At 40.7% G+C, this 15,957-nt stretch overlaps 1 protein-coding gene across 5 annotated transcripts in view; it reads left to right on the plus strand.

Annotated features, from left to right (window-relative positions):
• Positions 1-15,428, plus strand: part of OCLN (occludin) — a 51,841-nt gene extending 36,413 nt beyond the window's left edge. For all 5 annotated transcript variants that reach the window (XM_028089632.1, XM_028089633.1, XM_088023643.1 and 2 more), the window contains 5 exons: positions 2,447-2,592; positions 9,672-9,887; positions 12,122-12,293; positions 13,290-13,331; positions 14,662-15,428. In XM_028089632.1, coding sequence (XP_027945433.1) covers positions 2,447-2,592; positions 9,672-9,887; positions 12,122-12,293; positions 13,290-13,331; positions 14,662-14,763 — 678 coding nt within the window. In that variant the 3' untranslated portion in view covers positions 14,764-15,428. The remainder of the gene's footprint in view (positions 1-2,446; positions 2,593-9,671; positions 9,888-12,121; positions 12,294-13,289; positions 13,332-14,661) is intronic.
• Positions 15,429-15,957: the final 529 nt, after the last annotated feature.

The raw sequence follows: 15,957 nt of genomic DNA on the forward strand, positions 1-15,957 counted from the left end.
TGGCTGAGTAATAATTATTCCATATATATCACATCTTCTTTACCCATTCCTCTGTCATTGGACACTTGGGTGGCTTCCATATCTTGGCTATTGTAAATAATGCTGCAATAAACATAGGGATGCATATATCTTTTCGAATTAGTGTTTTTTGTTTCCTTTGGGCGAATAGCCAGTAGTGGAATGACTGGATCATATGGCCTGTTTTTTAATTTTTTGAGGAACCGCCATACTGTTTTCCACAGTGGCTGCACCAGTTTGCATTCTGTCCAGTAGTGCCTGAGGGTTCCTCTTTCACCACATCTTTACCAGTTTCTTGTCTTTTGGGGGTTTTTTGTTGTTGTTGTTTTGTCTTTTATTTCTTTTTCATTTTTGCCATTCTGGCAGGTGTAAGGTGATATCTCATTGGGTTTTGATTTGCATTTCCCTGATGATGAGTGATGTTGAGCATCTTTTCATGTGTCTGTCGGCCATCGGTTTGTCGTCTTGGGAGAAAAGTCTGTCGGGTCCTCTGCCCATTTTAATCAGATTATTTGGTTGTTCTTGATGCTGAGTTCATGTATTTTTGGATATTAATCCCTTATTGAATGTATCATTTGCAGATATCTTCTCCCATTCAGTTTGTTGCCTTTTTGTTTTGTTGATTGTTTCCTTTGCTATGCAAAAGTTTTTTATTTTGGGGTAGTCCCAGTAGTTTATTTTTGCTTTTGTTTGCCTTGCCTCAGGAGACATAACTAGAAAAACGTTTCTACAGCTGATGCCAAAGAGATTATTGCCTATGTTTTCTTCTAGGAGTTGTATGGTTTCAGGCCTCACAGTTAGGTCTTTAGGCCATTTTGAGTTTATTTTTGTGTATGGTGTAAGAAAGTGATCCAGTTTCATTCTTTGGCATATTGCTGTCCAGTTTTTCCAGCCCCATTTGTTGAAGAGATTGTCTTTTCCCGGTTGTATATTCTCACCTCCTTTGTCATAGATTGACCATATTAAGTGTGGGTTTATTTCTGCGCTCTCTATTCTGTTCCATTGATCTGTGTGCCTCATTTTTATGCCAGTGCCATACTGTTTTGAATACTTCAGCTTTTTAGTGTATCTTGCAATCCGGGGTTGTGATACCTCCAGTTTTGTTCTTCTTTCTCAAGATTGCTTTGGCTTGGAGTCTGTGCCTTCATACAAATTTCAGTATTATTCTAGTTCTGTGAACAATGCTGTTGGTATTTTGATAGGGATTGCAGTACATCTGTAGATTACTTTGGGTAGTATGGGCATATTAACAATATTGGTTCTTCCAATCCATGAGCATGAAATATCCTTCCATTTGTGTGTCATCTTCAGTTTCTTTCATCAGTTTTTTATGGTTTCATGTGTCTGTTGGCCATCTGTTTGTTTTCTTTGGAAAAATGTCTATCAGGTCCTCTGCCCATTTTAAATGAGATTGTTTTTTTCTGATACTGGGTTGATGTGTTAAGAACAGAGCCATTGAGAATGTATGTTAAGGGAGAATAAACAAATCTCTTATTAAAGAACTATAGCAGAAGTTAGTTTGAGCTTCTTAATTTCTTCTGTGGTTTTAACATTTTAGGGTGGATGGATTAAGAGGAACCAGTGTCTTTTGTCCTAGTTTAGTTGTTTTCCAAGTGTGGTGCCCAGACAGCAGCATAAGTATTACCTTAGAACTTGTTAGAAACGAAAATTCTTGGGGCGCCTGGGTGGCTCAGTTGGTTAAGCATCGGCCTTCAGCTCAGGTCGTGATTCCAGGGTCCTGGGATGGAGACCCATGTTAGCCTCCCTGCTCAGTGGGGACCCTGTTTTTCCCTCTCCCTGTCCCTCTGCTACTCCCTCTCTTTGTGCTCTCTCGTTCTATCAAATAAATCTTAAAAAGGTAGGGGTGCCTGGGTGGCTCAGTCGTTAGGCATCTGCCTTCAGCTCAGGTCATGATCCCAGGGTCCTGGGATGGAGCCCCACATCGTGCTCCCTGCTCCACGGGAAGCCTGCTTCTCCCTCTCCCTCTGCCTGCCGCTCCCCCTGCTTGTTCTCTCTCTCGCTGTCTCTTTCTCTATCAAATAAATAAAATTAAAAAAAAAAAAGAGAAAGAAATGAAAATTCTTTGCTGAACCCAGACCCAGCCTAGATAAAATGAGATTACTCCTTGTATATGGGGTAGAGCAATGGATAATCATTCTGCCTGGTCACATCAGGATGAGTCAGGTAATTGGGATTTTTTTTTCCTTCTTTGTAATTCTGGACTTGTTAAATTAACAATGGCGTCATTTGTGTGTTGGTAGGAATACTGATTTGATTGTTAACACTAACAATAACGAGGCAGGTTAAAAATATTTAATGAGACCAATAAGTATTAGGTAATTTTATATGTGATATTTTTCTTCCATTTCCTTCCCCTTTAATTTACAGGCTCAGTAATAACTGTGTCTCCTTGGGGCTTTTTCTTTAGGTTAAGAACGTGTCTGCAGGCACACAAGACATGCCTCCCCCCCCTTCTGAATATGTGGAGAGAGTGGACAGTCCCATGGCCTACTCTTCCAATGGTAAAGTGAATGACAAGCGGTTGTATCCAGAGTCTTCCTATAAATCAACACCGTAAGTAGCATCTTCCTCCTTCAGATAGAATGAGTCTTAAAAATGAACATTTGCATATGTTGAAAATCAGTTCCTGTTGTACCATTTGCTTTAAAATAAATAAATTTAAAGTTTCCCAAAGCTGGAGACTGATCTTCTGCATTGTTGATGGAGGCTTGGAAGCGGAGAAGGGTGAGGCTGTGAGCTGGTAGGATCTTTTCCCCCTTCTAAGCTGAAAGTGCTTTTTTTCTCTTGCTGGTTTAATGGAGAAACGTTAAATTGATTTTTTTCGCTTTAAAAAAGGGGTTTTCTTCCCTGTTGCTGGGTTTGAAGTTGAGGTAAGAGTGAATGATGTTATTGATATAAAGCAGAGCTGTCTGTCCTTGCCTGTAACTGCTAGATCTCATTAATGGTTGGGGAAGATTGCTGGTTGATCACTCCCTAGCCACATACATTTTTATTTAACGAGAAGACTTTGAAATTGGGAATTCTGCGATCTCACTTGCTGTGCGAGACCCTTCATGTTGCTGGGGGATGGCTGTGAAACTGATAAAGCCTGTAGGTGTAGATTTACAAGTAGTGTAATTAACCTCACAGTGAGCTTCTGGCCTAGAGTAGGTGCCATTATGGTTATTGAAATGGTATCCCCATTGTGGTTTTAATTTACCCTAATGGCTATTTCTAATTCAACCTAATGACTAGTGAGGGAAGGGTATTAGAAATACTGTTATGGACTGGATATAATTTTTGCCTAAGGATGATAAATTACTCTTCTTTTTTTTAATTTTTATTTTTTAAAGATTTTATTTATGTGACAGAGAGATAGAGCAGGAACACAAGCAGGGGGAGTGGGAGAGGGAGAAGCAGGTTTCCCGCCGAGCAGGGAGCCTGATGTGGGGCTCGATCCCAGGACCCTGGGACCATGACCTGAGCCGAAGGCAGACGCTTAACAACTGAGCCACTCAGGCGCCCCTTCTTTTTTTCTTTTTTCTTTTTTAAGATTCTATTTTTAAGTAATCTCTAGACACACCGTGGGGCTGAAACTCACAACCTTTGAGATCAAGAGTCGCATGTTCCAGCAACTGAACCAGGCAGCCACCCTTTCTTCTTCTTATAATTCTAGAACTCCAAATTCCTTTGTAGGCTAACAAATAAAAAATAAACATTCCCTTTAACTACTTTGATTGTTTTAAGTTAAAGGTGTTTCTGCTGGAAAACTTTGTGTTGCTTCAAACTTTTATCTCCAGCTCCCTCCTCCACCCCCCCACCCCTCCCATTTAGTTGGTCCAATTTAGATAGAAATCCCCCCTGAGTAGTTTGGGCACCTGGAACCCCTGAAGATGACACCAGCAGCTAAGCTAATCATGGAATCAGTTTGAGACAATAGGTTTTATTATTACCCTGGAATGGAATTTGGAAACAGATGGCAGTTTGCCTTACCCTCAATATATATTTTGTTTTGGTCTTCTGAATTGACTTTGCTGTTGGTTTCAGTTGTGAATGATTTGGAGGAAGAGTGTTTTCTCTGTTCTCCTTCTGTTTGGATTTTGACAAAAATCCAAAGCACTTGAGGCTGTTAGGGGCAGAGGTGTACAAAGTAGAGATAGAATCTTAAAGCTATGATTTGCATGACTTCCGTGCATATGTAGTAAATATTTATAATGCATCTTGTGACCAGCTGTGCCTCTTAATTAATTATAAAGCCTGAACGGTCACATAGCATTCCACATGCTGTCTCTTTTCATGAAAACCAAGATATTTTTCACAAACTCATTTGGAACAATTTAAAAATCTTAGTTATTCTTGAATAAGACAGTACATTTGAAATGTAAAATTTAAAAGGGACACAGTGATAGCTTTTGTCCCCAGCTACCTAGTTCCTATTCCTAGAGGCAGCTAGTGTTACCACTTTCATTCATTCTTTTTTTTTTTTTTTTAAGTAGGCTTCACACCCAGCGTGGAGCCAGGTGCGGGGCTTGAACTCACAACCCTGAGATCAAAACCTGAGCTGAGATCAAGAGCCAGACACTTAACCAGCTGAGCCACCCGGGCATCCCACCAGTTTGTCTTATATAACCTTCCAAAAATGATTTTTAAATAAATATGCTGGTCAAAATGTACATTAGTTATATCTTCCTTTAAAAAAAAATAGCAGGGCACCTGGGTGGCTCAGTTGGTTAAGCGACTGCCTTCGGCTCAGGTCATGATCCTGGAGTCCCGGGATCGAGTCCCACATCGGGCTCCCTGCTCAGCAGGGAGTCTGCTTCTCCCTCTGACCCTCCTCCCTCATGTGCTCTCTCTCTGTCTCATTCTTTTTCTACCAAATAAATAAATAAAATCTTTAAAAAAATAATAGCATCTTAAGGGGTACCTGGGTGGCTCAGTCAGTTAAGTGTCTAACTTCGGCTCAGGTCATGATCCCAGGGTACTGGGATCAAGCCCGTGTTGGGCTCTCTGCTCAGCGGGGAGCCTGCTTCTCCCTCTCCCTCTGCCCCCCACTCATGCTCCCTTGCTCTCCTCTCTCTCTCAAATAAAAATAAAATCTTTTAAAAAATACTAGCATATTAAATGCATTATTAGCATATGTTTTGGAGATTGTGCGTATCGGTATACAAAGAGTTTACTGATCTGTTCTATAGCTGCATAATACTCCACCAGATGGATATACTATAGTTTGTTAATCCCATATTGATGCACACTTTTCCCTAATGTTTTGTTATTACAGATCTCTGTAGCGTATAAACTTGTACATGTATCCCTTTTCACATATGTGAATGTAGCTAGAGGAAAAATACTAAAAGCAGGAGTGCTGAGCTGAAAGAAATTTCCTATTTCATTTTGATAGGTATACTCAAATTGTAGTCCCTAGGGGTTGTACTAATGTATATTCCCAGCCTAAACCCTAGAACTTTTTTGAAGGTCTGGGAAATGCAAATGTGATGCTTAGTTTCAAAATCCAGAAGAAGGGGAGAGGGGGATGGTGCTAAGGGATGTGATGGGGCATTCATTATCTCCTGAGTTGTATGCACTAATGCTGGAAGGAACCTGCAGCCTCTGGGGAATAATAGAAACTGCCAGGTGTTGCCCATGGCAGGGTACTGTATGCTCTGGAAGACTCAGAGCATATTCACTTGGATGGGGTAGAGATGCACGTTAAGTCATAGGCTGTCTCTCCTCAGGCTTTCATGAAGGTGCTTAGTGGCCCACAAGCGCCTCTCCTTGCTATCATGGTCAACAGACAAGGAATTCGAATGGGAACATTGTGTCTGAGGTCCATGGTAAGGATGAGGAAGCTCAACACTTAAGATTTTTTTTTTACCCAAAGCATAACACACATTCAGTAGAGTACTGATCTTGAGCATACAGTTTGATGATTTTTCGCACGTGTGAACACTGAGGTAACCACCACCACACCAGCAGAGAGACATATCAAGCACTCCAAAAGGTCCTCGTGTGCCCTTTCTTCATTGATAGCCCCATCCCCCCAACCACAATTTTGATGCCTATAACTACCTGTTAGTTGAGTTTATTATTGAAGTTCTCTTATAAAGTGGAGTTATATGGTAATTACAGTTGGATCTCTCACTTTGTGCTCGTCATAATGTCCTCCTGTATATTAGAATTTCAAGGCAATTAGAATTCATACTGGGTTAGGAGATAGCAGAATTTAATTGAAAATGGTTGCTTCTCCACCTTTTCTAATTAAATTTAGGAGATACCCCCTATTAGGTACATTCCATTCTATCTTGTCCAAATCCAGGGTGAGTTCATCTTTATAAGTCAAGAAAGATGAGTTTGACATGTCACAGAGCTTTCAAGGCAGGCTGACACCCTGGAGTGCCAACGAACCCTTGTATGGTAGCAGTACGAGGCTAGTAGGATAATCTGTTGGGATTGTATATGAGTTGGCAGCAGCTCTTTCTGCCCACAGGTCCTGTCCCCGTGTTTTAATAAACCACCATTAAAAAAACAAAACAAACAAAAAAAAACTATATACGAGTTGTAGGAGTTCACTGGTCTGCATTAGACCAAGGGATGGTCTCACTTCAGGAATGGCGTGAGCCAGGAACTCAGAAGAAAGATATTACGACTCCTGTTGCTATGTGGGCTTTATTGTCAGTACAGCTTGTATGAAAGCAGGATGGTCATCCACATTTTCCAGGCTACATTGACCTTCCAGCACAGGATTTGGAAGATGGAATGTTCTTTCCCAAAGCTGACATATAGAATATATTGAAAGATTCCTGATTGGCCCTTTTTGGATCATTGTCATTCCTAAGGCTAGGGAGATAGGGTTCTCTGATTGACAAGGCTTAGATATTCCCCCCAATAATGGTGACAGTTCTGAAATACCATGTAGGGGACGCCTGGGTGGCTTAGTCGGTTAAGCATCTGACTTTGGCTCAGGTCATGATCTCAGGGTCTAGAGATCAAGTCCTGCATCGGGCTCTGCTCGGTGGGAAGCCTGCTTCTCCCTCTGCCTCTCCCTTCTGTCCCCTCTGTCTCTCAAATAAATAAATTCTTTGGAAAAAAAATAAAAAGTAAAAAATAAAATACCATGTACATAATAGACATTGTTCTGATAATCAGGACACTGATGTTGATCATGCCTTGTTTCTTTTCCCTCATGGATACTGGATGTCATCAGAAAAGAGGGTTCTTGTGAATGTTTTCAATTCAGGAATTCTCTTGAACAGCTGCCATGTACACAGTAGTTGGCTAGGTGCCCTGGGAATACCAAGTCCTTGTTCTCATGGAGGTGGCAATCTACCAGGGGCAGAAGACACGCACAGTAGCTACACTGAGAGTCAGGGTGAGGTAGGAGCACCAAAGGCATGTGAGGGAGGGTGTGTAAAGAAAACATATGAATAGGGACGCCTGGGTGGCTCAGTTGGTTAAGCGACTGCCTTCGGCTCAGGTCATGATCCTGGAGTCCCAGGATCAAGTCCCGCATCGGGGTCCCTGCTCAGCGGGGAGTCTGCTTCTCCCTCTGACCCTCTTCCCTCTCATGCTCTCTATCTCTCATTCTCTCTCTCTCAAAATAAATAAAAAAATCTTAAAAAAAAAAAAGAAAACATATGAATAGAAAAGAAAGAATACACGAGGGTGAACTTCTGGACCTGAAGACTTGAGTTGGAGACCAGGGAAAGCATACAGCTGGTTGCCCCTTCAGGGTCATGCAGATGATGACTTAATGGAATTTGTATCTAAAAGTAGGTTCAGAGATTATTGACAGTACCCATAATTCCCTAAGTCTTAAATTTATATATACGTGTGAGCATTTTGTGTTTAGGTTTTATGCTGTATCGAGTATGTTGCCCTCTATAGTGTTTCAAAGTATGTAGTAGAGTGGGAGGTGGAAAACTTCCAAAGTAAAGATTTATTTTTTTTAAAGATTTTATTTATTTATTTGAGAGAGAGGGAGAGAGAACACAAGCAAGAGGAAGGGGCAGAGAGAGAGGGAGAAGCAGACTCCCCGCTGAGCAGGGAGCACAACAAAGTAAAGATTTATAATATCAGTATCTAATATAATTATGGGGGGAGTCCTGTTTTAATGTTTTAGGGTTTTTTTTCTAATTTCTTTTTTTTAAAAGATTTTATTTATTTATTTGACAGAGAGAGAGAGAGAGAGAGAGAGAGCGTGAGAGGGAACACAAGCAGAGGAAGTGGGAGAGGGAGAAGGAGGCCTCCCGCTGAGCAGGGAGCCCGATGAGGGGCTCGAACCCAGGGCCCTGGGATCATGACCTGAGCCGAAGGCAGTCGCTTAACCAACTGAGCCACCCAGGCGCCCCTTTTTTTTCTAATTTCTTTTGCTGTTTAGCTTCCTTCTTCTCTAGCTCCTATTCCCTCAAATACACCTACTGCATTCCCAAAGCGAGAAGCAGAATACCTGGCAATTTTGGCAGAGTGTCTAGGAAATTGTTACTCACTGACTCATGGAGAAAGTCACATTTTCCCTTCTTTAGATGTAGCAATAACAGCACACAAAGCCACTGTGACCTGAATACATTCAGAAAGAAGGCGTGAATCCCATTTACCACCGCCAACTATGCACACACATCCCAAAGCTTTAGGCTTCTACAAGACATTAGTAAGTGTGATAGAAATCTGAAGACTTGGACAACAATTAGAAGCAAGCAGTTCTGGATCACCTAGAAAACAGACATAGCTCAAGATTATAGTTTCTGTAAATTGAAAGCAATGAGAAAACAAAAACTTCAGGCATTTTTAATAGTTGATTTGAATAGCAAGGCTGGGGTTAGAAAGTCTCTGGTGTGTTCTTTGTCTTCCTTTCAGTGCTCTTCTTGCCCGTTAGCTCTGCTACTAGGGAGAGTTTAGTTCTGCATCACTGTTACTCACCAGATACTTAACAGTTGCCACAGCTCTTGCTATTTTATTCCGCGTTTGGCTTCATTTTCATGCTTGTGGCAGAAACCTATGCAGTTAAAGATCTGATACAATATTAAATTACTGCATTAGAAAAATAAGTCTAATGGTAGTCCTTCCATGCCATTCAGTCTACATGGCTATAGGATTGACGTAGCAGTTGTTTAAATTTTGAGTATTTTAGTTTTCTGAGATTGTATCTTGAAAAGAAAATTGATGTATAGGAGTCTAAAATTAATATTAAAAATGCTTACCTCTGAGCGTTAGCTTCCGAAGGTAGACAGATACATGCATTTCTCTTCAGCACTCCACATTCCATGAAACTGGAAGAACCTGTAGAAAAGAATCCTGAGTTGTTATTTTCCTGACCGCCTTTTGTGGAGTAAGTCCCTGGCACAGGTCTGGTAAACACCTCTTCCAGATCAGCCTGGGCTTCCTAAAGTGCAGTCTTAGGTCCATCTTACTTAGAAGGTTTTACAAACGGGCTCCCCTTACATCGGAACCTTACAGCCACTTGGTGTGTTCCAGAGGGCCTGAGCTGGTGCTCACCTGCACGCTGGAGCCTGGGGATCTGCCTCGTGTCGAGTAGGTGAACTGCTTGCGTGAACGCACGTAGGTGTGGAGGTCTCTTGGTGCGAGCTGTTGCTGCCCTCTGTGATGACAGGGCGCTCCCTGGCCTCGCGATCCCCAAACACTGACTGCTGTTTTGTCAGGGTGCCTGAAGTGGTGCGGGAGCTGCCGGTGACCTCAGCTGTGGGCGACCTCAGGCAGCCTCACTACAGCAGCAGCAGGAACTTCGAGATGCCTTCCAAGAGGGCCCCCACGAAAGGCAGGGCGGGCAAGGCCAAGCGGCCGGAGCAGGACCACTACGAGACAGACTACACAACTGGTGGCGAGTCGTGCGACGAGCTGGAGGAGGACTGGATCAGGTAGTGGGGTGCCTCATGCACGGGATCTGATTGCTGGCCTGGTCAGCCAGCTTGGGGACTGCTTGCCTGCTCCGCTGGGGTGCGGTGGCATGCTTTCATTGTTTGACAGCCAGGACTAGAGATATTTTTTGTTAGGTTTTTTTCCCCTTAGTACTCTTTGGTAATAAAGATGGACAGGGAGGGGATATGCTTGGCTGTAACTGTGTCCTAGAAACACGTTGAGCGTCTTCCACAAGGTGACCGATGAACTTCACCAGTGCTCTTGCACCAGTAGTCACCCAAGAAAGGTCTTCCAAACAAATAAAACACCAGTATAGAGGAACTTCGGTTACTGATTATAAAATTCCCAGACCAGTGCTATGGCTTTCTTTGGCATTCACTTTTAAGGTTTCATGATGAGACCAGAGATTCTTTTAAAAGTTTAATCCAGAGGACTTTGGCAAACAGTTATATAAACAATTAAGTTAACAATTCAGTGTTCTGGCCAAGGCTGTGGTTAAGTTCCTAGGTGTTGGTGGTTGAGTTACAGTTCATTACCAACTATACTCATGTGTGATGTGTAGCCCTTTGATGCCCAGGTATTCTGAGAAATGGGACACAGATCAGAAACATTTGTGGTGTGAATGGTGGTTCATCACAACATTGCTTCTCAGGGTGTAAGGAGGCGATGAGTGGTATAGTATAGTTTGAAATCTCACTGGGGGTTCTCATACCTCACCTTCCCCTCACAGGAGTTCTTGGCCAAGGATGCCTGAGTAGCTCAGTAGGTTAAACCTCTGACTCTTGGTTTTGGCTCATGTCATGATATCGAGCCACATGTGGGGCTCCCCACTCAGTGGGGAGTCTGCCTGAGGTTCTCTCCCTTTCCCCCTCCCCCACACACTTACTTGCTCTCTGTCTCTCATATCTTCAGAAAGAGAAGTTCTTGGCCAAATTCAGCCATCTAGCTATAAAATACTTTTTTAACTTGAATCATTGAAGATTTAAATGAAAACTTTTAAGAAACCTGAATTCTTTCTTCTTTCGAGCAAACCATTTAATTTCTCCCCTTTGTAAAAATGAAGATGTTAGGCCAATTTAGATATTAAAAATTGAAATTCCATGTTGCTATGAAGTTCCTTAGTTCTGTGAAACAGTTCAGAGTATTTCCTCAGTGGATTATTAGTTAATAGCATCACGGTGATATGTAAAAATAGCTAGTATATTGAGAGATACAAGTGACACAGAATTTCAGGGTTATTTTCAGTTTAGTGCATTGCCACATTATTTGTACGATGAGCATGTATTTTTGTACATGTACATTTAAAGTCTACTTTTATAATCAAAGGACTTAAAATAAGTTATTTCTGCTTAGGAAAACAAGATCAATCAATTGAAAAAACAATCTAAAATCTGTAGTTGGTAGCAGAAAACAACCAGCTGCCAGTCTGTTGCTCTGTCACTCTAATGATGAAAACATACTGTGTTCCAGAATTCCAGTTTTAAGACTTTAAACGTAAATATTCTATTATCATGTGGTGTTGTATATTTAGAATAAATGAGTTTGTATGACTTGAACCTTAAATTTCATAAATGATTTTTAATTTTATTTCTAAAAATTATATAAGCATAGTATTTTATTTTTAAAGCTGTATGTATTTTAGAGACAGGGCATGCACGACCTTGGGGAGGGGTAGAGTGAGAGCGAGAGCAGGAATCTCAAACCGACTCCCCACGGAGCATGGAGCTGATGCAGGGCTTGATCCCAGGACCCTGAGGTCATGACCTGAGCAGAAACCAAGAGTCAGCCACTCAACTGTCTGAGCCACCCAGGCACTGCCCGCGCCCCCTCCCAGCATAGTATTTTTAAAAGCATAAGCAGTGGTGTAAATGTATAATCATTCTTTTTTTTTTTTTTTTTTTTTTTGAGAGAGTGAGAACAGTGGGGTGGGGCAGAGGGAATGGGAGAGAATCTTAAGCAGCCGCCACGTTGAGCCTGGAGCCTGAAGAGGCTAGATCTCATGACCCCAAGATCATGACCTAAGCCAAAATCAGGAGTCGGATGCCCCAGGCACCCCTAACCTATAATCTTCCTAAGAGAACTTATTTGCATCCCACCTTCCTCTTTCCATAAGGAACGAAAGAAGACAGGAGATTGTCATTCTTCACATCCCACCAGCTTCATTATCTTTGATGAAGAAACACTGGATTTTATGTCTGCTAGAGTCATAAGTAGTCATTTTCTCAATTTTTAGGGAATATCCACCCATCACTTCAGATCAACAAAGACAACTCTACAAGAGAAATTTTGACACTGGCCTGCAGGAATACAAGAGCTTACAAGCAGAACTTGATGAGGTCAATAAAGAACTCTCTCGTCTGGATAAAGAATTGGATGACTATAGAGAAGAAAATGAAGAGTACATGGTAAATTCAAACCTGATAACTATATATTATATATGATGTTATTCTAATCTATGAAGATCTAGTATCCTTTCTGTTACCAGATTTTGCTAGCAATTCTTAAATTGATTTCATTGAAAAATAACTGAAATCCAGTCTTGGATGAAAATCTTTCCAAATTGAAGAGTGTACTAATGTAGTTAAGAAGTACAAAACATAGGCTATGTACATATATTCCTTCCTATTTAAAAAAAAACTATTTTTCTATTTATAAACACAGTTCATTCTTTCTGTAAAATATTAACATTACAGAATCGGGTACAGGAAAATAAACTGTCTTAAATTCTGTCACCTGGTTGTCACCAAGGTAATAGTTGTTAAAATATCCCCATCATGCAAAAGTGCACCTAGACACACACCATCTTTGATAAGAAGTTATCTTATGTTTTATGTCAGTATCGACTCGTGGATATCTATTTTATACTTCGGGTTATAATCCAATACTAACTTATTGCTCAAATTATTTTATATATGTATAATATGTAATATGTTAACTCATATTTAATATATACGTCACAAATACATATATTAGTGTGTGTATATGTAAATATATTTACCATATAGATATGCATATACATATATATTTAAGTTAGTTACTAGGGAGCTCAGACCAGTTTCATAATGGGCTGTAACCAGACGAGAGCTATGCTTTACAGAAGATCTCTGGTGTCAGCATGGCACGTGGACCAGCATGAGGACAGATGAGAGGCAGCAAAACAGATAGTTACCTGTCTGTGTGAATGGAACGTGAGGAATAAGTCCTAGATTTCTCTTTACTGGCTTCCTTCAGGCCCTCTTGCTGACTGTAATAGTTGTACGAACCTAAAAACTTCATTATTTTGATTTCCTGTATTGTTGGCATTGTTGTCAGTTTTAGTTCCAAAATAGAATATCAAGAATGTTATTTTTGAAAGAGAAAATGTCCCACTAAACATATTCTCTTGTGTTTCTCATTAATAGGCTGCTGCTGATGAGTACAATAGACTGAAGCAAGTTAAGGGAGTAAGTATCCCAGATTGTAAGATTCTTTCAGGAAGAAGTTTTCTATTATGTGTTTGTTTTTTTTTTTTTTTTTTAAGATTTTATTTATTTGAGAGAGAGAATGAGAGAGAAAGAGAGAGGGCATGAGAGGGGGGAGGGTCAGAGGGAGAAGCAGACTCCCTCCTGAGCAGGGAGCCCGATGCGGGGCTTGATCCCGGGACTCAGGGATCATGACCTGAGCTGAAGGCAGATGTTTAACCAACTAAGCCACCCAGGTGCCCCTTGTTGTAGAGATTTCTTAAAAAAATAAAATAAATAAAATTAAAAAAGTAAAGTATATAGTAAAATTCCTCATTTACCCATTTCTTCTTTCCCAAGTCAACCAATATCACCAGTTTTTGTTTTACTGATTTTTTTTAAAGGTTTTATTTTGAGGGGGTGCCTGGGTGGCTGAGTCGGTTAAGTGTCTGCCTTCAGCTCAGGTCATGATCCCTGGGTCTGGGATTGAGTCCTGTGTTGGGCTCCTTGCTCATAGGGAGCCTGCTTCTCCCTTTGCCTCTGCCTGTTGCTCACCCTGCTTGTACTCTCTCTCTCTCTCTCTGACAAGATGGTTAAGCGTCTGCCTTTGGCTCAGGTCATGATCTCTAGGTTCTGGGGGATGGAGCCCCACATCAGCAGGGAACCTGCTTCCCCCTCTGCCTCTCCTGCTGGTGCGCTCTCTTTCTCTCTCTCAAATAAAATCTTAAAAAAAAAAAAAAAGATTTTATTTTTAAGTTCTTTCTTCACTCAGCATATTGCTTGAACCCACAGTCCTGAGACCAAGAGTCACATGCTCTACCAACTGAGCTGACCAAGCACCCCTGTTTACTGATTTTTTAGATGATGTGTTCGCAAAAAGGCCAGTAAGTGTCTTGGGTCACTTTACAAACCAGTAGGAATTAGCGTATGCTTTGTAAAACTCAGGTTAGAAGGTATGATTGAGGAAAAAGAATCAGCTACCTATATGATCAGAGAAACTGCCAGATGCCTGTATCATCACCCCCAACAATTTTATTTGACTAATATTCGATTTTTTTTTAAGATTTTATATATTTGACAGAGCACAAGTAGGGGGCGTGGCAGGCAGAGGGAGAGTGAGAAGCAGGCTGCCTGCTCAGCTGAGTGTGGGGCTTGATCCCAGGACCCTGGGATCATGACCTGAGCCAAAGGCAGATACTCAACCAGCTGAGCCACCCAGATGCCCCTATTCTACGTTTTTTTTTTTTTTTATTCACCTCTGCCTCCCTAGCCCCTAACACAACTTGTTTTTATTTTGTTAAATTTACCTGGTTTATTTTTTTTTCCTTTTTAGTCTGCAGATTACAAAAATAAGAGGAATTATTGCAAACAGTTGAAGAGCAAATTGTCACACATCAAGAAGATGGTCGGAGATTATGATAGACAGAAAACATAGAAGGTTTGCCACACGGTTTGAGAGATTAAGAAGTATTTGACATCTCTGCAATGTTGTCAAGAGGCAAAATGACTTTGGATTTTAACCCAGGAGGCCAAATCTTTGTGATCATTACAAAGTTTTGGTAGCTTTAATTCATCAGTATTGAGTATTGAAGCATTTTATAAATAGCTTTTGATAATCAACTGGGCTGAACACTCCAATTAAGGATTCTGTGCTTTAAAATTCATCTATTGTATTAAGGACTGACTGACTACAGGTTGAGGTTTTTAAACCTTGAAGGAACGTCCCACGGTGACCTGTGCTGTGAACTTGCACAGTCTTTTCTTAACACGTAAGTGCGCTCATTAGTTCCCATAGGTGATCTCATCCATTCCTCCCAGAACTCTGCCTTCAAAATTGTTATTTATAACCATTCCTTCTAAGGTAAGGAAACTCTGTCCCTGCAGTGAAGTCTCTGAAGGGAAAGTGCCTGTTAACCGGCTTGCAGTTTTTTTTTTCAGTCTGTTTTGTGACTTGAGTCCATGAATAAAGTCCCTGGCCTTTTGTATGTTAGCTAACTATCGCTAGTGCATTCTACCAACCTCCCTATTGATTTTTTTTTTTTCTGTGTATCAGTGGTGTTAAAAGAGCTTTTTATTGTTTTATGTTATCCAGAGAATAAAGATCATGTAAAAATAACAAATTGTGAAACTTAAAGATTGTAAATATATATTCACCTTTTAAGAATCAAAATTTAAACCTCCTGGTTAGAATTCTGTTGTGTATTCTAAAATACTTTGTAATCTTTTATGGTTTACATGCATTTTTTTTTTAAACTAGGCTTTTTCATTATATCAGAGTATCTGATGACGTTGCTAATTCAGTTGTGACTTGAATTGTATCTTAAACAATGTTCAAGTTCTGTATATACTTCCTAAGGTATTAAGCCTGGTGTTGTCTTCTTTCATATAGTCGTTTGACATTATTAGTGCTATTAAGTTTGGGGTTTTATCTGTTAATGTTTTAAACTATTTTGGGTGCCATGCTGGTTACTAAATTTCCCAGTCTTTTGGCTATCAGAAGGCTGATTTGTCCGGAAACAGAGGGCAATCCCACAAAACATCAAATTATTTCAGATGGTGCCCATCACTTTTTTTTAACTTAAACTTTTATTAGTAAAGTGAAAGTAGCTGATAGTGGGCATATAGCTAG

The sequence above is a fragment of the Eumetopias jubatus genome, unplaced genomic scaffold (assembly GCF_037043125.1).
Source record: "Eumetopias jubatus isolate StellerSeaLion01/CBP00866 unplaced genomic scaffold, mEumJub1_p1.0 scaffold_5, whole genome shotgun sequence".
Lineage (NCBI taxonomy): Eukaryota > Metazoa > Chordata > Mammalia > Carnivora > Otariidae > Eumetopias > Eumetopias jubatus.